Raw genomic sequence first — 22,827 nt, 5'->3', positions numbered from 1 at the left:
CCATTTAAAAAAATGATAGCGACTTCCATATAACAATAAAAGATTTATTTTTTCGAAAATTTATTTTTTCATTATATAGCCCTTTTAAAACCGTATAACTTTTGCCTGAAACATTTTTCTCTAAAATGTTCTATTTCCGAACTAAAGGGGCTGTACGGGTGGTCTGAATCACCCTGTATATACACTCTTAAACGTGTACCGCCAAAAATTGGAGGTACACGTCAAAATAAAAAGTATACCGTACGTAATTATAAGGTACATATAGGTCCACCAAAATAGGAGGGAAGATAGTACCTCGAAATTAAGAGTCATATTTTGAGGAGGTCCATTATTTATTATTAATGCCGATCACAGAAACATGTCTTGTTGGTGGATGCCCACAATATAGACGTAAAACGGAAGATTGATCTACATTATGGTCATTATGTAATTTGCGAATGTACATTCGCAATTTAATTCTTAGCACTGGCCACGAAAATGCCTCGAATATCTACGAGTATATTACAAAACGCGTCCATAATGTAACAGATATGAAACACTTCGTGTCTTTAGCCGACGCGATTACGTAAGTATGGTACGACGAAGGAAAATAACAACAAAAGCTATCTTGTTGGTATGGAGACAGGCATTTGGAGGTACAATTGTACCTCGTATTACTTCAGGAGGTAGGTACGGGAACCATTTGTACCTCCTAAAAAATGTACCGTGAATTTATAGATACCTCGAGCAGTAACCTGGAGACGGTACCTCCAACTGATCGTCATATATTCATTATTACCTCGTATATCATGTATGTACCTCGTGCTAATGTACCGTGAAAAATATTGTCCCTCCTATTTTGGTGGTCTCATAATTATGTATACTTTTTATTTTAACGTGTACCTCGAATTTGGCGGTACTACGCGATACACGATTTACAGTGAATAACGGATTCGTAATCAGCGACCCCAAAAACCTTTGTATACAAAGTTTCACAAACAATGGTTCAATAGAAAAATGTATAATAAGAGAATACAGCTCTGAAGAATAAAAATCAATGAGTAGGAGGGGCTAAGAGCCTTGACTAGGTGTTAGTGTCAAAAAGGTAAAAATTTAGTTTATTAAAACATAAAAACTACAGACGTTTCGGCGTTTCTTTAGACCGTCCTCAGTGTATGAATAGAAAAGAAAAAGAGTAAAAGAAAATAATTTAAATGTAAAAGTCAATGGTTAAAATGCGCTCGCAACACAATACATAAGAAAGATGTAAAATGTAAAATGTTAGCCGTATTCGGATTTATTACGACTGCCAATCGAAAGGTCATCGTTTCGTCGAGATATAAGTTTTGGAGTTATCAAGCTGGTAAATGTCGACTAAAATGTATGCTTCAAAGGGTTAATTCGCTTCGGGTCGTATTGTCGAGAAGCATCTATGCTTAATCAAGTAATTTCGTCCATCCCTAATTATTATCCGAACCGAATTAATGCGCCGTACTGAACATTGACGTAGAAATATGCTGCGATCGTTAATTACTGTAGAATTAATTGTTGCGAAATAGCGATGTCATAAATTCGCATATACGTTATAGCGTTTTGAAACATTGAATCAGCGTTAGATTGTTCTGGTCAATTTAATTTAATTTAGTTTAATTTCGTTTTACAACATTGACAAAACTGTCAAAAAGAGACATGAAACAGAACCACTTTTTTTTTACGTTAGTCGTTTCGATTAACTTTAATTTCATTTTACAATATTGAAAGAAATATAAAAAAAGAGGAAAACGAAATAATTCTTTTCATATAAAAGAATAAGCAAAGGTAACAGCATCTTTAGTCGACTGAACCAACTCTTTTTGCTAATTAGAGTTTGCGCTGGATGTCTGTGCGCCTCCAAGCTGGGAATAATTCAATGTCGCTCTTACATTCGTTTCGGGCACGTACATTAGCGAGGTGTATCATATCGCTCTGTTGATCGATAAGCAAGCAAAATACACTCGGATTGTTGTCGAGGTAAATGATTGCTACTTTCACACAGTAAACCCGCAATCAAGTCGCTCAAATATTTGCCGATATTAATGGCATTGGAAGTACAAAAGACTTGTGTGAAGCTTTCATCGACTATCGGATGAATTATTTCACGATTGGAATACGATTATGCGAATTATCGTTTGTTCAGCAGACAACAACCGTAACAGATTCCATAGAAAAATACCTGCTTCGTATCGAAATTGAAAATTATCCGCAGTGTTTTAATTCTCGCGTTTATTTTACGCGATAATGTTTTACGACACCTGATATCGGATGACCATGTAAACGTTCGATTTGGACCGGTCGGATCGAACGTGCCGAACCTCACGGTGGTCAAGTTAATGAGCGATCAACACTTGCGGTAATCGACGAGGCTGGGCATGCCAAAATTGGGTCGACCCGCTTCACCCGGCATCGGACACGGGTCTCGAAGGTATCACAAATCTGTGGCGGACACTTCTTCGCGAAGGGAGAGCGCAAACAGTTGCTTCGACCCTACCGAGGTAAACGGAAATCGATGACGTTGATCAGTCGCCCGTGATAGTATTTCGCCGGGTTTAACGCCCGCCGTTGTTCGATTTGCGTAACGAAAAATTGTCACGCAAGTTTCTATCGCGGCACGACGACACGCGTTCAATTCCCTCGCAGCCGATACTGATCGATGGACGTGACCCACTAACGAAATGGAACGAGGAATCGACATCCCTTTGCACCACCGCCGGGACACCGGTGGTGTTGACGGCGCCGCGCACCAGCGGGTGGCTTGAATTAATTAAAAAAAGCGACGCTGATTATAACAATGGGAATTAATTCTGGACTCGCTGTCGGGATGGAAGTTTGTAAGCGCGAACAAGGTGACTTTATTTGATCACTTAATACTTTTTAATTCCGTTTAAATGAAACGATGTAAATGATCTTCAGATGTGGAACTCTAGATATCGGTTATTTAATTCAGAAAAAAAAATTGCTGCGTTATTTACTAATGGTATTGCTACGCGCCACTAGGATTAGTTAACGAAGTTAATTATCACCGTGTGACAAGGCTTTAATTAGCAATTTATATCCAGCTCCAGGATCTAATTATAAATTAGTATGCACCTGGTATTACTCTAATATATCCAAGTTACTTATGAGTCGGAAGCTAGCGAATATGAAGATTTAAGTAAAAATAGGAACATTTGACGTACATATCTAATGGCGAATTCGGTTGTTTGCACCAGTGCGCACTGAGTGAACACTAAGACTTGTTTACAGTCAATTCTTATGTTTAAGGATCGTCTTAAATATCTCTCGAAATATTTCTTAGCCAGTAAAATGATTTGCATAGCATCCATACGGATCATGTTTTGGCTAACAACATATATTTAAGGCAAAGTGAAATATAAAAATTGACTGTAAACAGGCCTTAGCGTGCGCTCAGTGCGCATTAGTGCAAGCAACCGAATTCGCTATGAGTATTTGCGCGATACTAGACTTACTCCTTTTAATATTTAAATATTTAAATCCTAGAAAAGAAGTTGACAAAACTTGCAGTATTAAGCGGTTTAGAGGAACGCGAAGATGCGAACAGCACAATGTTGCACAGCGCGGCAAGTATTTATATATGGATTATTGTATATGGATGCAGTGGGCTTCTTTGAAAAAGAAGCACCGAGAAGTGTCGAGACTTCCGGAGCGTCGCCCGGAACGCGTCCTTTCACACTTATTTTTATATCCCAGCTTGTTTTCTCAAGGCTTTCCGACCGCGCCGCGGCTTTTCTCGGGCAACCCATCCTCTACATATGTATCTGGAGATAATTTACTTCCAAAATTACTTTCTGGGGCCGTATCGGAACGTTTTACAGCGAACATTCAGAGTTTGTTGAATAAAATTATCGGCCTACATAAATAAATATGTCAATTAAACTTACCTTTTAATTTTAATATAATTTCATCGAACAACACGCACAACAAGCCTTCATGTTGGCGACACTGCTGATTGAGTTAATCGTCGATTAAAGTTAATCGAAGTTGGTTAAAGTGGCCCTTATTGTTCAAGTGATATCTTTTTACGGAGCGTAATAAATTTAAAAAAATTCCACCGTTAACAACAATGCATTTTTCAACTCTTGTGTGAACATGGCGTGTTGCTCGTTCGATATTTGTGAATATGCGAGGCATTTTGAACATTTCTACAATGTTATCGGGACAACAGTCAACAGACGTACAAGAGTAAATTCCCGCAGACGTTTATGAGGTTAGACGAAGGGTGAAGCGTACAGGGGGAAAAAAATAACTACACGAGACATTCAAGTAGCTCTATCTCGGAAACAGTGGGGAATGGGACGTATGTTCATATGAACATTTTCGCTTAAAATGACCGATACTATCACCTCCCAGAATATTGATCTTTCATCCTGGGACACCCTGTATAATAGAAGTCTGTGCTCCTAGTGCACGTATACTGCGTACGTTTGTTTTCTTTTTGTGGCGAGGGCGACAGCTTAACCCACTTAACGGTGGTCTCCGAAACGTTATCGGCTTTCAAGATTGACTTCTCGCGAGGAAATGGAGTTGAAGGAATCGCACCGTGGCGAATGAGAATTGCAATATTATTTCCACGGCTGGCAATACTTGGTCGAGGCCCCGCCTCGGCTTTTTTCCCCCCGAGGTATTGAAAATAGTCCTCCCGTCATCGAGCGGTTCGGTGGCTCGTTCTGTCGCGGCGCTACGCGTCTTCTTATCGCCGCCCGGCAATTCCAGGCGGGGGTGCATTTCATCCCGCTTGCAACGGGCGGGTAATCATTGCCGCTGGCTGAACGCTCGCAGGCGGCCCGGCGCGAAACTGGGTTGCACTACTTCGGCCGCGGGACTAACGGCCGAGAGCGGCGTTTTGCAGTGCCTGTGCACGTGTATGGGTACGTGTGCACGCGGCGTTCTCCCGGGGGAGAAGGATGAACGAAGAGGGCCACGGGTGGAACTCGGCCATCGTCGATGCACGCGGCCTATCGGGTGTCGTCGCCGATTAATCGGGTTACCGGGGTCGACGCGATACACCCGTGTCCGCATTTTCAGACTCCCCTCGCGGTCGGATTATCGCGACGCTATCACGCTATCACGAAGGTCCCGGCGCTGCACCCTCCTTACTCGCGTTGGAGGCGGGATATGAAAAAGAAAAAAACGTCCCTGGCAGGAACGTCTACAGTTCGCGCCAAGTGCAATCGCAATGTATAAACAATATTAATCGTGTATATTGTATACGCGTGTAACATTTACGGAAAATGTATGTGCGACGTTGTCTTAATGGCATCTTCTAAGAATTCCTTTCCCGCCTGGAGAACCGGGGGGGTAGTGCTCGGAAGATTTTACTGGGAGTGGAGGATGTTTTATCGACACCACCTTTCGAGAGATTCCGTTTTTACTTGATGGCTACCAAACGCGAGTCCTGTTTGAGATTTTCAGGCAAGTTCTGCTTCAGAGAGGATATCTCTGGAGATATAAATAGAAAAGAATTTCTAATAAATTGCTTGAGTAAAGAGTATTTAAATGTCGACGTTTCATGACTCGCGGAAGATCGTATCTCGTATTCCTCGGAAGGGGTGAACATTTCACGTAGTATCTCTCTTCATAAAATTATCCTGTAAGATCTCCGTAAACTTTGAACGTGAGAATTAACGATTTGCCGAGTCCTCTTTGGAGGTCCCGCCAGTTTCTCTTGTCCGCGAGGCTCCCTTTCTCTCTCCGGCAGAATAGACCGGGTTCGCTTTTCGTTTTTCGTGTTGCTCGCGAGTCGGGCGAGGCTTTTAAGGCCGCCCATTCTCGCGGGGTCGCGAGGCAAAGAGGCGCGCCGGCACCTCGTTAACGGCCGGAACCCGTTTCACCGACAAGAGGCGTCCTCTTCGTCTTTTCGCAGGAGTACGTGAATCGATACCATGGCCAGAAGATGGGCGCCTTGGAGCCGCACGTGTTCGCCCTGGCGGAGGCGGCGTACAAGTCCCTGCAGGACACCGTGAGCAATCAGTCCTGCGTGATATCGGGCGAGAGCGGCGCCGGCAAGACCGAGACCACCAAGTTCATCCTGCAGTACCTCTGCTCGGTCACCAGCAACGTCGACACGTGGGTGGAGCAGCAGATCCTCGAGGCCAACACCATCCTCGAGGCGTTCGGTAATTATCCAGTTAACGGCATCCCAGGTCCCGAGTTGGTCCCGCTTCGCGCTTGCAATTTCGAGACCACGTGTTTCTGTGTTGTGTCTCGTGCCAATTTTGCCGGGAAGCTGTCTGATAAAATTAAAACCCTCTGCCTCGGCCCGTATTGGAACACTGATGGATTTTCTCTCTTAATCGAATCGAGTCGGTCCAACAGCGGTCCCTTAATTACTGCGATGAAATAATCTCTTGATCGTGACGGAACTCGAGCGTGATTAGTGTGGTAAACTTAGTCAATAATTATGATAAAGAGCAATCACGTTATAATGTTCTTGGTCTTGGTAATAAATTTAGCGAGATATAAAGTATTTTTTAATGTTAAAGAGTCTATAGACTCGCATTCGCCGCCGTAACATTAATTTTCTTTACCATTGTCACGAGTCTTTTTAACTTTAATTTGAAAGTATTTTTTACTACTTTATTAATACCAGACCTAGTCGTTGTTAAGTGCGTTTATAATCGTGAATTAGACTTGGATTAGACAGCTGAAATTGGTATTATCGAATTGGATATACATATCATTGTGACTATCGATGTGTCCACGCGGAGAAATGTTTCTCCTAAAATTTACCCTGAAATTGTGTAATCGTGGGACAACACGGTATTTCAAAAAACTTTATGCAAGTTTTTTGAAATTTTGCCGTACATTTTACTAGTAAATTTAAAAAACTCTCATAAAACTGTCCGAAATACCGTCCCACGATTACGCGATTTCAGGGTAAATTTTAAGAGAAACATTTCTCCGCGTGGACACATCGATAGTCACAATGATATATCCAATTCGATAATACCAATTTCAGCTGTCTAATCCATATTTCGAAGAATTTTATGAGAGTTTTTTGAAATTTTACTAGTAAAATTTACGGTAAAATTTCAGAAAACTTGCATAAACTTCTTCGAAATGCCACGTTGTTTTACGATTACATGAGTTAGGATAAATGTTAAGAGGAAATTCTCTCCGTGCACCGATAAAAAATTGATCTCGCGAGGTGAAGGAATCCACTTTTAAATCGAAAACTCGCGAAAGTAAATGTCAGAGAAGGAACGATGGGCCAAAAATAAGTCTCTCCAGGAACAACTTGTCACCGTCAGGATTGAATTACACCGCGTCACGATAATAGACGGTTAAACAAGAATCGGCGTCCCGACCGAAGCGAAGATAAACGGAGACGATAGAGTAGATCCTAATCATGCGTGCAGAAGTAAACAGCCGCGATTCATTAATCGAAGGTACGAGCGCGACGGCAACTCAGGTGGTAAATGTGGCGACGAGGGGAAACGAAGTGGGTCACGAGGCAAAGAGGTTTTATGAATAAAACAGATTGGATCTGGCGTCGTTCATTCACCTACGTGAAATAATGACGCCTTCTTTAAATCCATCTTCTCGGTAAATTGTTTATTCTCGCGTCTTTATAGCCCGTCTCTCGCATCCAAATGAATCTGGGAAAGTTTCCCCCTCTCTCCTGTCCTGCATATTTAAATTGAGTTATTTCCAATAATACACCTGCCCTTAAAAGTGCATTACGAGTCATTAATTTGCAAACAAGATTAAAGAGAACCGCTTTCGATAGACACAATACTCGCGAGACTTTCAAAGATTTTTGAAGGATTTGATTTGCGAGATTGTTAAATTTCTCCCGACGTTGAAAGGAAGAGCGAGAGAGCGATAGAGTTTAATTAACGAGGGAAATTTTGTTCGCGTTAAAACAGGCAACGCGAAAACCGTGCGAAACGACAACAGCTCGCGCTTCGGCAAGTTCATGCAGGTGTGCTTCGACAGCAAGTGGATGATCAAGGGATGCATCATCCAGGACTACCTGCTGGAGCAGAGCCGTATCACCTTTCAGAGCCCCGGTGAGCGCAATTATCACGTGTTCTACCAGCTGGTGGAGGCCGGCACGAGGGACAAGGAATTCGCGGAGCAATATAAGCTGAGACCGGCCAGCCACTACAAATATCTCAATCAGTCCGGCTGCGTGAAGATCGACGGAATTTCCGACTCCAAAAGGCTCGACTCTCTCAGGCTCGCCTTCAATGTGCTCCAGGTATTTTACCGTCGCGAGAGAGAATTTCGCACGCGTCATATTACTTCTATTATTGTCAAGTCAATCATTATCCGTCTACGTGCAGATCGCGCCGGAAATGTGCGAAGGCATCTTCCGGGTTCTGTCGGCCATCCTGTCGCTCGGGAATTTAAGCTTCGAGGATGTCGACGGCGAGAGATGCGAGTTGTCGAAGGAGGACAGGGATATCGTCGACACGGTCGCGCCGCTGTTGGGTCTCCAAGTGGAGGATCTCACCAAAGTGGTGCTTATAAGACAGATAAACGTTCGCGGTAACATCACGGAGATCCCGCTGAAGGTGCAGGAGGCGCGGGAGAATAGGCACGCGATGGCGAAGGCGCTCTACTCCCGTACCTTCGTCTGGCTCATCAACCACATCAACAACTGCACGAACCCGGGCCAGGATATCTCGCGGTTCCTCGGGGTTCTCGATATCTTCGGATTCGAGAACTTCACGCTGAACAGCTTCGAGCAGCTCTGCATCAACTACACGAACGAGAAGCTGCACAAGTTTTTCAATCACTACGTCTTCGCGTTGGAGCAGGAACTCGTAAGTTTATTCCAGTGTTTAGAATTGTTGTGCGATCGCTGTGAGTTTTTAGAACCTTAAATTTGTTCGGCTCGCTGGGGCCCAAGTGTACATTCGAAGAGCTCGAATTGTTTATGTTGGATGTAATTTTAGATCTAAAATGAGACAAGTAAAACCGGCTTACTTTCTGTGTTTTTTTGCTATAGTTATTTTCCGCAGTGTCCTAACTTGAACTATTCGAATTTATTACTGTGTACTATTTTTATTTCGAACTAGTTTGTTCGCGAATCTTTTGTCCGACTCTGAACCTAAAAAGCTGTAATTTTCTTCTTGTGTTTTATTGTTAAATGGTTTATTCAGCACAAATGAAGGAATGAATATCGAATGTATGTTCAGTATCACCAAGAGGAGATCCAGTACTCCCACATCACGTTTACTGACAACACCATGTGCCTGGAGCTGATCGAGAAGCCCCCGCGATGTGTTCTTAAGTTACTCACCGAGCAGTGCCATATGCCGAAGGGCTCGGATCTAGCTTACCTAACGAACCTGCACGCTGAATTTGAGAGCCATCCGTGCTACGTGAAGGGGGACGACCGACGGAAATGGGAGAAGGAGTTCGGGCTCAAGCACTACGCCGGCTCCGTCACGTATACCGTCGAAGGTTTCGTCGACAAGAATCGGGACGTGCAGCAGGACGTGTTCTTCGACTTCATGTCCAGGAGCACGAATGAGTTCGTGCAGGAGATCAGCGTCTATCAGGATCTACTGGGATGCACCGTCGGTCGTGCAACCGGTGGCACGACCACCACCATGTCCCGCGGAACGTCCAAGGGCAAGCCTACTCTCTGCGACTCGTTCCGGCACCAGTTGCAGGCCCTAGTAGACGTGCTGCAGGCGACGACGCCGTGGTACGCGCGCTGCATCAAGCCGAACATGGAGAAGATGGCTAATAACTACGACGAGAAGCTCGTTATGGACCAGCTCAAGTATCTTGGTATGCTTGATATCATACGCATACGCAAGGAGGGCTTCCCGATACACATGTCGTTCCACGATTTCGTTACGAGATACCGTTGCCTGGACAAGGGCCGATCCTCGCTGCGGTCCTGCAACGAGAAGGAGGCGGTCAAGTGTCTGATTGGTAGACGAGGTATACCGCAAACTGAATGGCAGATTGGCCGCACGAAGGTGTTCCTGCGGAGCTACGTGCACGAGCCTCTGGAAGATTCGAGGAACCAGATAATAACGCGCAACGCTACAGTGATACAGAAGATTTGGCGAGGATACGTTAACCGGCAAGGTACGGCCTCTTTTCCTCTTTAAAACCCCCTGAACTTGAAGACAAAGTGGTCTTTCGTTGCGCTGTACTACAGTCTTTCAGCTGATTCGAAATAAATGACAGATTTTTATTGAGTTGGAAATTACATAAAAGTTCTTGTTCTCCAAATAGAGTACAAGCGTATAAGGGAGGCGACGCTAAAGGTGCAGCACGCTTACCGCGGTTGGAAGCTGCGAATAATGTTCATCAGGAAACGCCGGGCAGCCGTGGTGATCCAGAGTCACTTGCGGGGCGTGTTCGCGAGGGAAGTGGCCGCGGCTCTGCGAGAAATGCGACGAGTCGACGAGGAAATGAGAAAGAGGGAGCGGCTGGAGGAGGAACGAAGGATGATGGAGGACAAGAAGGCGTTGGAGGAGAGCCAGAGGTATGGGAGATCAACCCCGCTCGAAAATTTCTTAATTTCCATAAATTCCCCGTTCGCGACGATAGTCCCCGCGTAAGATAACCGCTGGAACCGATTAATCACGCGTGTCGATTCGATTGTATTGCGTTAATCGTCTCCGTTTGTGTTCCTTTTGTAGCGCGCAGTACGATGGTATTGCCGAGATGGAATCTGGGTAAGTCCAACGACGGAAGAGATCGTGTGACGTGTATATGACGGCATGCACCCGTTGCATGCAAAATATCATCGCGTGTGCCTCAAACGTATGCGAGCGTTATCGCTTCCTCGTTTGATATACACGGGCATGGTTTTATACTAAACATCATTGTAATATTAAACGCTACATCATAGAAAATCACGTGTTTATAATTGCCAGGTTGAAGAACCTGGATAGAAGAGCGGCGTAAAGCACGAAACTTTAAGATACTTCGAGAAATATTATAATTTTTGGACATTTATATATGTGAAGAGAGAACCACAAAATTACCGTAGCTTAGCACACATAGAGATATTAAATTATTCTAGATGATGCGTAGCTGAAATTTATTCTAGACTTTCCGTTGATTTTTTCGAGGCATTATTTTTCGACTATTACTTTTATTGCATCGAATGTCTGATGATATCCGTGACACGACAGCATTACACGAAATTTACTTTGCTCGTAGCACCAACATCTGCACTCCTGGAGAAGGCATCAGTCGGCAATGGTAACGCAACTGAATTTTCTTCTCAATTTTCAGGAGGGTGCAAGAAGAAATCGACGCGCTGTCGCAGATGGCCGAGCAGATGAACTCGAAGATGGCTACTACGGATTTGCAATCGGTGGACCTGGACAATCTATTCTCTTTCCTATCCGATGTGCAATCAACTAAGAGCAATCAGATTATCGAAGAAATCGGGGAACAGATGGACGAGTTGGTGGAGGACCTTGACGTAGAATTGGAGACCGTTATTCAACAAGAGATGGAATTGAATGCCAAGGCGAATGAGTCCAAGGTCGCTTCTCCTGTTGCCAACGGGCAGGAAGTGCAGTCACCGCAGCAGCAGCGGGTGCCAGGCGCGAATAACTTGAGCAGCGGCAAACTCGGTCAACCGAGTCTCCCGGAACCCACGGAACCGCCACCACCGCCGCCACCCCCGGCGCAACCATTAACTGTGAACGGCGATTCGTCAGATGACAACGGCGAGCCGATTTACGAGTCAGTGCTGCCGCGGGAGTCAAACGATCCCGATAGCCCGGTCGTCCATAACGGCGGCAGTCCGGGCCAGATGAACGGTGAGACTTGCGGATCGCCACCGCCGCCTCCGCCGGGCGGCAAAATGACGAAAGAAATCGCCGGTAGTCCGCCATCCAGACCGGAGTCCAGGAGTTCCGGCCACCATCACGCTCACCATCACCACCACCATCATCAGACGATACCCCAGGCGCAGCAGAACGGCCACGATCAGCCGCAGCCGCAATCGCAGGCGACGCAGCAGCTGCCGGTGGAGCGCGAGCAGCGGCGCAAGTGTCGCGTGGAGCGCAAACTGCAAGAGCTCGAGGACAAGAAGGAGCAGGAGAACGAGGCGACCTATCACGATATCGTGGAGTTCGCGCAGAACTACTTCAACAGCCACGAACGTTCGCCGGAGGGCACCATAATGGCCACGCTTACGAGGAAGTCGCGCGGCAAGAGCATCGAGTTTATTCCCAAGTACGAGATGGTCACGTACTACAAAGGGTCCAGCATCCCGAACTCGCATATTCATATGTACGATCCCGATAACGTGAATGTTGCTTGTTCCGTATTCAGGGTATGTCTGCATTAATTAGACTACGTTAGATTACAGAAAACTGAAAAAAAAAGAATAATTATTCTTCACTTATAAGCGAAATGTAACTCACGAGTCATTTAAAGCCGGCGATCTGCGCGACAGCCTTAAAGTTTTTTTCATTTATTCTATTAGGTGTACAAAAAAGTTCTGAGCTTTTTTTGTAAAATTCAATCTTCATTCAAAAACAAATAAAAAAATATTAATTAGCGAAATATTCCCCGTTTGCATCAACGACCTTTTGCCATCTTTCGGGTAGCTTGCGAATTCCTTGACGATAGAAGCTCACCGGCTTCGAAGCGATAAACTCATCAATGCATTTTCGTATCTCTTCAAATCTCACAAAATGTGTATCAGCCAAATGATGCTGCAGCGACCGGAATAGGTAGTAATCGGAAGGCGCCATGTCTGGGCTATACGCCGCGTGCTGGAGAAGTTCCCAGCCTAACGCAAAGATATAGTCCTGAGTCGCTTTTGCAACATGTGGTCGAGCAGTGTCATGAAACAAGATCACTTTACGACTCCCTTGGCCAGTAAATGGCCTCTTTTCTTCTAAAGCATCGCTCAAATTGGTCAATTGTTGTTAGTAGCGGTCTGCCGTGATTGTTTCACCCGGTTGTAACAACTCGTAATGCAATACACCTTTCCAATCTCACCAGATACAGAGAAAATCTTCAAGACTGAAATCTCCTTGGCGAAATTTTTGATACCATCTTTTACATGTAGTATGACTTACAGCGTTCTCTCCATATGCAGCACAAATCATTGCAGTGGCTTCAGCAGCATTTTTCTTCAGATGAAACGCGAAGTGGATGGAAAATCGAATATGCTCGTTTGTTATTGCCATCGTGAACACTACTAATTTTTGAGATTATGTGCATCAAACGCCAAACCGTATGGCATTTTAGAAGGCCAAATGTCAACGCTTTAAAACCGCAAAAGAGCGGGATGATATATAAAATTTAAATTATTATTTCGGTTGTATGAAATCTAGAGCTTAGAACTTTTTGTACACCTAATATATTTTTTTAATATATATCAAATACTGTGGCAGACGTAAATTATGCTAAATTAGTTTAACATGATTTCAAATTTCATAAACTTCTATCTATTGAGACTAGAATTGTGAACATTGTAGAAACTATAGAAAATTCTTTTCCTTAAAGAACTTTATCAGAATTACGTTTAATCTTTTCGCAGGACTTGTGCAAGTATATTCGCGGCGAGATGAAGCTGGACCAGGAGATAACCACGATTCAGAGTATTATCGCTTATGGGATCGAGCGGGAGGAGTTGAGGGACGAAATCTTCGTGCAATCCATGCGTCAAGCGACGAACAATCCCAACGCCGAGTGGGCAGAACGCGTATGGCTATTGTTGTGCCTGGCAATCGTAGCCTTTCAACCGAGCAAGCTGCTTTACAAGTACTTCGTCTCCTTCCTGAGAAAGAATCTTGCCCTCGAGGGCAAACTGAGGCAGTACGTGCAATGGTGCGTGGACAACTGCAAGAATACCAAGGTGTCTTGCAGGCAACATCCACCGTCCACGGTGGAGATCGCTGCCATGAGAAGACTGGGCACTATAGTATGTAGGTTCTTCTTTCTGGACGGAAGAACGAAAGCGATCGATGTACATCCGACCGATACGGCCGCTGACGCCGTCGCCAAGCTGGGCGAAAAGTTGGGTCTTCGATCGCTGGAGGGTTGGGCCATCTATCAAAGCAGACCGGACGGAGAGGAGCATGTGCGAGCTCACGATTATCTGTACGACGTGATCGCCGCGTGGGAAATGTAAGTGCGAACGTAATTACTTACGTAGAATTAATGAATAACTATCGTGTATCTTTAACTACAGGAAACAATGCAAATTGAATACGGCACAGTCGTCATTCTCGACGCTGCGGCGCGGCAATAACCCTACTTTGGGCAGCGGCGACAATCGTTTTGTCTTCAAACGAAGATTATTCCGTAATCCAAGAGAGATCTCGCAGGACCCCGTGGAAGTTAATATGTTATACGCGCAGGCAGTCTACAATGTCGTAAAGGTACGAGGACACACGATGCTTCTTTATAACAAATTAATTGTTCGAGTCGTTATTCTTATGGTCATCCATTTCTTTCAGTGTGATGATTTCCCAGTGTCCGAGAAAGTGGCATTACAATTGGCAGGATTGCAAGCGCAAGTGTCCCTCGGTGATCCTAAAGATAACGACAGACTGGATTATTACAGCGAAGTGGACAGCTTCCTGCCCTACAGAATCAGTCGGGCTCGCGGCGATGATGTTTGGGTGCCGATTATAGCGCAGGCACATCGACAATACGGCGCCGGGCGTAAAGAGCTCGCCGCCAAGGTCCTGTATCTGTCCTGCGTGATGCAATATCCGCTTTACGGCACAACGATGTTCAACGTGACTTATCGCGGATATTGGTCTTACGGCAACCAATTGATTCTCGGCATCAATTGCGACGGTCTGATGCTAATCAAGCCAGATGACAAATTCGTTCTGTCCGAGTATCGTTACCAGGACGTCGAAAGCATCATGCTGGACCCGAGCGACTCGTTCATCACAATCTCGCTGCTGCGACACAATCCCGACAGTTCGCACAAGTGCTTCGTTTTCGAGACCCCGCAGAAGAACGAGATAGGCAGTCTGATCGTCAGCTACTGCTCGGCGCTAGCGGGTTGGATCTCGGAGAACGAAGTGCCCACGAAGAAGCTCAAGTGTATCACTAACGAGGATCGCATCCGGCTCTACCACAATCTGGTCAACTGCCGGCGAACTCTAGTCGACTCGGAGATCCTCAGGAAACCGCAGGATTCCGGCGGTGGTTTCCTCCGGAATACACTCAGAAGATTGTCGAAGCACCGGATAGAAAAGCTTCGGCAGGAAAGTGCCGATCACGGTGAGACTTACAAGGGTTTCCCGTATGCTTACTGGGCGTTCAGCAGGCAGCAGATACCGCAGAGCCTGTCGAAACTGCCCGATCCCGACGAGCAAGTCGCTCTAAATATCTTCCAGTTGATTCTGACGTACGCTGGACTCGGCCAGAACGGGGACACGGTGCGTAGGGTCGAGGACGAGCACGTGAATCTCATACAGACCGTAATGGAGCGTTGCATACGAAAGGAAAACCTACTGGGCGAGTTGTACCTCCAGCTGATCAAGCAAACCACCGATCACCCAGATCCGAATAATCGTGTCAACCTGCGACACTGGGCATTACTCTCGCTCGCGTGTTCCGTGATCCTGCCGCCTCAGAAGACAATACGCAAGTACTTGATCGCACATCTGAAACGATGCGCCAGCGATTACGTCACCGAGGAGGGCAAGTACGCGAGATTCGCAGAAAAGTGCCTTTACAAGACTCAGGGCACTCGCAGGCGGCAGTGGCCGCCGAGTCGCGAGGAGATTATGTGCACCATCAATCGCCGGCCGATCTACGCGAGATTCCACTTCATGGACGGCCAATACCACGCCGTCGAGTTTCATCCATCTGCGACCGCCAGGGACGTCATGGAGATCATAAAGACGAAGATAGGACTCGAGGAGACTGCTATGGGTACGCTCGGAGTTTTTATCTTCCCACATCATTTTGTTATCATTTCATTTTCTTCGATGAATTTTTCAGAGTTACAATATCACGCGCTCGTTAATTAAATACTGATATATCTTCAATCACAAAATGGGAAAATATTGCAGATTAATTTGTCTCAATTCGTCTTTATTCGATTGATTTTTATCTGTCTTCTTTTACTCTTTGTCAGGCTATGCGATTTATGAGGTGTTGGGGCCGACCGAGCGATCGCTGATTCCTGAGGAGAAGATAGCCGACGTTATGTCCAAGTGGGAACGGTACAGGGCGGCGTCGCAACAGGGTCAGCAGACACGCAAGCATGTGCATCACTTTTTCCTGTTCAAGAAACATTTGTTCTTGGATCAATATATGAACTTGGACGATCCTGTGGAAAAGGAGTTATTGTATCATCAAGTGCTGCACGACTTGCGAGCCGATCGATTTCCCATCACCGAGAAAGAAGCTGTGAGTAACCCGGCTGTAACAGCTTACCAAGCTATGGAACTATTTGATTTTTCTTTACACGCATAATTATTTTGCATATTGACGTGCATTGAAATAAAGTTCTCAAAGAATCAGTACAAGTTCCTGATCTTTTATGCTCTTGTTTTACATTATATTGTATAATATTTAGTTTTCTCTTTTAGTTTACTTTATTTCGTAGAATTTAGTATGTAACCTCTTGCATGCACAATTGTTGTATTCTATTGTAAAGGTTTCACGGGAGTAATTTCACTTGCAGATGATGCTGACGGCTTTGCAAGCGCAGTTGGAATTGAGCGATTGTCTGGAAACCATATCGGAACACGATTATCGAACGATATCGAGTCACTGCCTGTCTGCGAGACTGGTGCCGTGCCTGTGCGTGGATGGTGTGCGCCAGCACCATCAATCCCTGCGCGGAATGACGCCGCCGGAGGCGAAGAAGGCTTTCCTAAATCTGATCCAGTCGTGGCCGTTGCATCGCGCGACGATCTTCGACGTGATGCAGTCGTTCACCTCGAATTGGCCGCGCGTGCTCTGGCTGGCCGTCGACCAGCAGGGCTTACATCTTCTCGAACACCGGTCCAGGAACGCGCTATGTACTTACGAATATAGCAGTATTCTAAGTTATACGCCCGCCGTTAATTGCTTCATGATCATTACCGGTACGGATAAGAAGCAGAGCAAGGTCATCCTCACCACGTCGCAGGTAATGTGAGCCAAACGATCTCTATTCGGCATATCTACTTAGACCTTGCAGAGAAACTCACTACAAATTCCCGCGCGATCTTTCCGTTTTCGTTCGCAGCTTCAAACAAATTCAACAAACTCAATAAAGCAACGATATAAAATAGAAATTGCCATAAACATTAAGTATCGACATTTAAATGAGAAAACTTTTAAACGTCATTTACAAGATTAAAAAATATAGCGTGCGATACTCGGAAAGTAAAAGCGATATTTTCGAAAATTTGCTCGACTCCTGATAAATTTGAGACTTCCTCCAGGCAGAGAAGAATTCCCCGAGAATTCTACAATTGCAGAACGTTATCGTTTTACTTCTCAGGCTCATCAGATAGCGAATCTGATCCGTGAGTACATGGAGGTGCTTCAGTCGCCGCCGGAAATACCGAGGCGGGACTCGACGATGGCCCAACAGTTGGCCGCCCAACAGCAGCAGCAGCAGCAGCAACAATATCAGCAACCGCCTGCGAACATGCCGACGTCCGCGGCCGGCGGAAGAAAGTCTCGGCCCGCTTCGATGTTACATAGAGGTGCTCCGGTGATACAGTCACAGGCTAGTTAGAATGGCTAGGGCGATACCTTCACGGGCGTTAAAGTTTCCTTTCAACCTGCTACTTATCGAGTTTACGTTGTTGGCCACCGCACGTTCCATTACCAAGTGCCATAAATTCGAGATTACGCACACGACGCCAAGTAGCGGCAGTGTCTATTTTATAAGGAATAATACGCATGTACACGCTATTGTTAATTTCCGAACCGTCATGTCCACCGCGATGAAGCGTTCCCTCTATGTAACTATCTTAGCGACTTACTCCGAGATTAAGACACGTAGAACGACGTTTAGTATCAGGTTGTGGCGATAAGAACGATTTATATTTAAACGCGTCACGTGTTTAGTGCTAAACGCGGCTATCTGATCCTGAATATGATCCTCGCATGTTAGCTCCGGATAATGTAGTACCTAAGAGACGTCACGGAGACACCCGGAAGACAATCGAATCTTCAGTGTCTTTCCAATGTCGTTCAGACTTTTGTCTCGCTCGGAGAAGCCGCGTTCAGCAATAAACGCGACGATTAGATAGGAATACGAATATACGGGACAAAGTCTTAAGTTAATTATGCTTTTTTTCGGCCGGGCCTATCGGGGCGACGATGGATCGTCGGGCAAAGATGGCACTAGAGCTTAGGGATACTTATTTCTTCCACTATTTATTGGATTAGCTTAGAGCTCGAGAGAAAACGTCAAAGACTAGATTTAGTCTCCGCGAATTTAGCCGATTTAGGGAGATGAGTGATAAATAACTGCCATTAGAAGAGTTATTGACCGCAAGGGGGAAAGTCGCCGAGGACTTTTCCATTTCTATTGTGACCGTTATCATTGTTGCCTTTTTTACGAGCGACCACCGCCACGTTTTTTGATAAAGGATTTTTGCAGCACGAAATATAAACGCGAGAGCTATATACGGCGATATTTAGCGTTCAAGCAATTATTCCGTATACATTAATTCCGATCGATAGTGTTTTATCCCTCCGGCATATCAGTTAATATCAACTGAAGAAGAGTGATTAAGGAGCCGCGCAAGTATATGCGAAGCGACCAAGAAAAAAGAAAAACTAAAAACCAAATGCAATCTTCCGAGCGTGAGTTAACGTTTGACTGAGCATTACCTGTTAATATATTTATATTAATTCCTGTGAACACAGATTTTAAACGCGACGATACAGTGGCAGCCCAACACTCGATAATCGACACATTATAGATTTGCAATAAAGGAATCTATTGCGGATTATTTAATGAAAATAATTCATGCGCGAGAAGAAATGCTCTGTTGAAACATTCGCATTTTGTGAAATTGAAGGATATACCCTAGAACTTTTCGACCACCGTTGTATTTCCTGAAACTCGAATATAACCGCCAGAAGATCGTTTTCTAAGCCGATTTATTAACGTTTATATAACATATTTAGGAGGATGCTAAACCCGTCTGTTTTATCGACATTTTTGTTTAGAACTAATCTTTTAATTGGCTTTATAGAAATGCAAAATTCTTATACGGAATTAAAGTACGCAGCAAAATCTACACTATTCTGGTCGACTTTATATCAAAACCAAAAAAACAAATTTTACTAATTTTTGGCATACTTGACAATATTTGCTTGATACAAAAATTCTACACTATATATATACAAAATGAGACCAGACTAATCTAGGGATAACATATAAGAACAATATCGTGCAATTAGAACTAAGATTAATAGCCTAGAAAAAAAGATTACTTCTAATTACCGCAAGTCTAAAAATCCAATTCTAGAAGACGAAAAAAAGATCAGTATGGCGTGTAAAAATAGTTGCAGGCTTTCTCGAGAGATGTTACTGCCAAACATCTGTCAGATTGTCGGTAAAGCCATGGTGTCGACGATTCTAGAATTCGATCTAAAATCTCGGTCTGAGCAATGTGTAGCTAATAAAATTGCTGCTTTTTCGTAAAAGTTGCAAATCGATTGGCTATAAATTTCTCGGACCGAATTCTAACATCGTGAACACGAGATCATATACAGGGTGAGGAAAAAGTACAGGACCGGTAAAATATCTCGAAAAATATGGGAGATACGGAAAAATGTTTCAGACAAAAGTTGTTAATATTAATTAGTAGAATAAGATAGTATAATAAACAAGATGGGGTTCCATTAAAAAAATGGCGGCGACCTCCATATAATCATAAAAAATTAATTTCGTTCGAAAATTAATTTTACCATTATATAGCTCTTTTAAAACCGTACAACTTTTGTCTGAAACATTTTTCCGTATCTCCCATATTTTTCGAGATATTTTACCGGTCCGGTACTTTTTCCTCACCCTGTATATGGTATGTATATACAATACTTTCTTATCTGACAGAAGAGGTTATCTGGAAATTTTTGTGTGGGTAATAACCCACATAGCACATAATATCACATAATATATCAGTAATATTATAATATTGCAATGTAATATTACATTAATATTACTGATATGTTACATAGAAATATTACACAGTAATGTAACAGTAATATTGTGCTGCAAGATATCAAAATGTCGATAATTGACGCGATCTCCTATCTTATCGACACTGATCGAGTTCTCCAGCGGCTTTAGCATCCCCTTAACGATGTGTCTTTTGCATAAATTATACACAATAAATGATCGATACTATATATCGATTCACAATAGCCGCGGATTCAACGATTAAGATTTAAGATTCTTTTAACAAGTGTACTGAACATTAACTTTTTACTGTTAATTCTAATTTATCGATTCTTTTTAATATCATAAACCGAGTAATGATATTGACTTTAGAACTCAGTTGTTTCGACGTAAACGATTTTAACAGACTTTACTCGTGTGTTTCAATTCGCGGGATCACATTCTTTTTCGCAGTCAACGTGCAGATCTCGAGTAACAAATTGGTTGTGCGACAAATGGTAAACGAATCGACTGATCTTTATTCTCCAGACAATCCTACCAATATCGTCACTTTTCTTCGTATAAAGTTAATCAATTAGGAGTAAAAACAGTATAAGCGAGAAAATGTATCCATTGTATATCCGCGCGATTAACGCGCTCGCATTTGTCGGAAAAAAAAATACGAAATTGCGTCCAGTCGACTTTAGTTAGTTTTCTTTTTAATCCGAGAGGTGAAATTCGCTCGTATGTGTAAATACATGAGAAACGTTCCATCGTATTAAGTTCTGCAAGTATCTTCACTGGTTCAGTGGTTTCTTGTCAGAATCCGCAGTAACATAAGGATGGCAATCTTATTAATTTTACACATAATATTCGCGAGGAAAGATGTACTTATATAAGTTTTAATATTTACTTGTATGTTTCAAGGATAAGAATTAACCGAGAAAGATGAGAACGAACGACGATCTCTAGTTTAATATTTCGCGTTGAACAAGTGTTGGTTTAATTTATTGTACTTGAGATATGATTTCAGTAGAATTAATTTGGTAATACGTGAACTCGTGCATAATTCAAGAATTTGAGGAACTCGTTGGGTTTTATAAGAACGCAAATGTATTCCCGAATATTCTCAGGAACGTCGTAGAGAAGCACTGTTTTGTCGCGATAAAAACGCGACGGAGATGGTTGTTTTGTTAGTTATCGTTTCCACTTGAAGGTTTGGCGGAACCTCGACGTGTGCAGAGACAGACTGTGATCCACTTTGGAAGTCTTTAGTCTTCGAGAGCCGTTTAAACCGAGTGAGACTATGTTTCATGTTATTATACGGTACACCCAACTCTCTTTTTTTTACGCTATATACAGGCGTTAATTTTAATTATCTAATAATCTAATATATCTAATAATAAATTAATGAAAACTTTTTAATCGGACACGCGTCTGCCAATATATTATGTTAAAAACCGAGTAATATCCTAGACAAACTTAGATATTTTTCAATTATCGATCTAACAACTTGGGTGTCGTCGTCAGATTCGATTATCAGTCATACGTTGCTCGTTCACCCTTATTCTCTTCAAATTCAGTCATGTGAACAGTTTTCAATGCAAAACACAACATGCGAACGGGTTTTCCAAATGATTCTTCTTGTACTGCGTAAAAAGAGAGTTGGGCGTATACGTGATGCTTGCGTATGTCTGGGAGTGCTCAGAGAACGCGAGGCTCAAGAGACATCTGAGGGACGTCTGTGAATAATTATTTTTCAGACACTTGGGCAACGTAGAGGGGTGTCTTGGGTGCCCAAAGAACGTCTGAAAGTTTAAATTTCTGAAAGGAGAAAGGCTCTTAAAATTTTCAGGCAACTCTTGGACATCCACTCCCTCTCGGACTCTTGCCTGAATGTCTGAGAAGTTGAATCCCGCAAGACATCTTAATATTTCAGACATCCTTTAGATATACTCTGAATGTTTCGCGTTGCGTTTTCGTGTGTATGTGCGTGTGTGGGTGGAAGCGTGATTAATTATAAGGACGATGCGCGCGTGCATGCATGTTATTTAAGTGTTGGCGCCTGCCAGCACACATGTAGCTTCAAGCGAAGTATAAGTTATTGGTTGACGATGTTATATTGATATATATATGTATGCATATAGACATGCATATATATCCAACGTGTATATATGTGTGTGTATATGGAAACAATGACGCTGTGTGTATATAAATATATAACTATATATAGATATGAGATCGCGAACGTTGCGCGTTTTAAAGTGGCCGTACAACAGGTGAGTGGAGAATCAACGCGTGACGCCATTGCCGTAAGTGCAAGAGACATTTGCGCCTACATATTATATAAAAAATATACATACGTATTATATATATCAATGAATAAATAAATAAATATATATATATATTCTATTATTATTCTATTATATATCGATCAATAAATAATTAAACAAATAAATATATATATATATAACAGAAGGGTATATATATTTTCTATTTTATATAATACTTATATAGAAAATATATATATGTATGTATGTATAAATTAATTTAATGTATTGTATTAAATTAATTTATATCAAACAAGAACTACACCCTGTGCGTCACGCAATTGGGACGGGCTGTAGTTCTTGTTGAATTGAAGACAGAAAAATATTAGCAAAGGAAAAAATCGGTTTAGCAAGATCCATTTTCCTATGTTCTCACTTTCTTTTTCATAAGTGCAAGAATATACCGGGAAGGTGTTTAGTCATAGAAAT

The 22,827-nt window shown here is 43.3% G+C and overlaps 1 protein-coding gene across 2 annotated transcripts in view; it reads left to right on the top strand.

The window, feature by feature from the left end:
* LOC105559595 (unconventional myosin-X-like) overlaps window positions 1–22,451 on the top strand; it is a 39,636-nt gene extending 17,185 nt beyond the window's left edge. Inside the window, exons 3-16 of one of the 2 annotated variants that reach the window (XM_012008005.1) lie at window positions 5,900–6,152; window positions 7,905–8,239; window positions 8,325–8,807; window positions 9,183–10,089; window positions 10,240–10,492; window positions 10,650–10,685; window positions 11,251–12,304; window positions 13,523–14,112; window positions 14,177–14,366; window positions 14,445–15,882; window positions 16,088–16,362; window positions 16,640–17,089; window positions 17,447–19,084; window positions 20,273–22,451. In XM_012008005.1, the coding sequence (XP_011863395.1) occupies window positions 5,900–6,152; window positions 7,905–8,239; window positions 8,325–8,807; window positions 9,183–10,089; window positions 10,240–10,492; window positions 10,650–10,685; window positions 11,251–12,304; window positions 13,523–14,112; window positions 14,177–14,366; window positions 14,445–15,882; window positions 16,088–16,362; window positions 16,640–17,089; window positions 17,447–17,686 (6,504 nt within the window). In that variant the 3' untranslated portion in view covers window positions 17,687–19,084; window positions 20,273–22,451. The remainder of the gene's footprint in view (window positions 1–5,899; window positions 6,153–7,904; window positions 8,240–8,324; window positions 8,808–9,182; window positions 10,090–10,239; window positions 10,493–10,649; window positions 10,686–11,250; window positions 12,305–13,522; window positions 14,113–14,176; window positions 14,367–14,444; window positions 15,883–16,087; window positions 16,363–16,639; window positions 17,090–17,446; window positions 19,085–20,272) is intronic. The other variant, XM_012008006.1, reaches the window with a different exon arrangement.
* The last annotated feature ends 376 nt before the right edge of the window (window positions 22,452–22,827 follow it).

Source organism: Vollenhovia emeryi, unplaced genomic scaffold (genome assembly GCF_000949405.1).
Source record: "Vollenhovia emeryi isolate VEMERY1.0 unplaced genomic scaffold, V.emery_V1.0 DF939262.1, whole genome shotgun sequence".
NCBI classification, from domain to species: domain Eukaryota; kingdom Metazoa; phylum Arthropoda; class Insecta; order Hymenoptera; family Formicidae; genus Vollenhovia; species Vollenhovia emeryi.
This window is presented reverse-complemented; position numbering and strand designations above follow the sequence as displayed.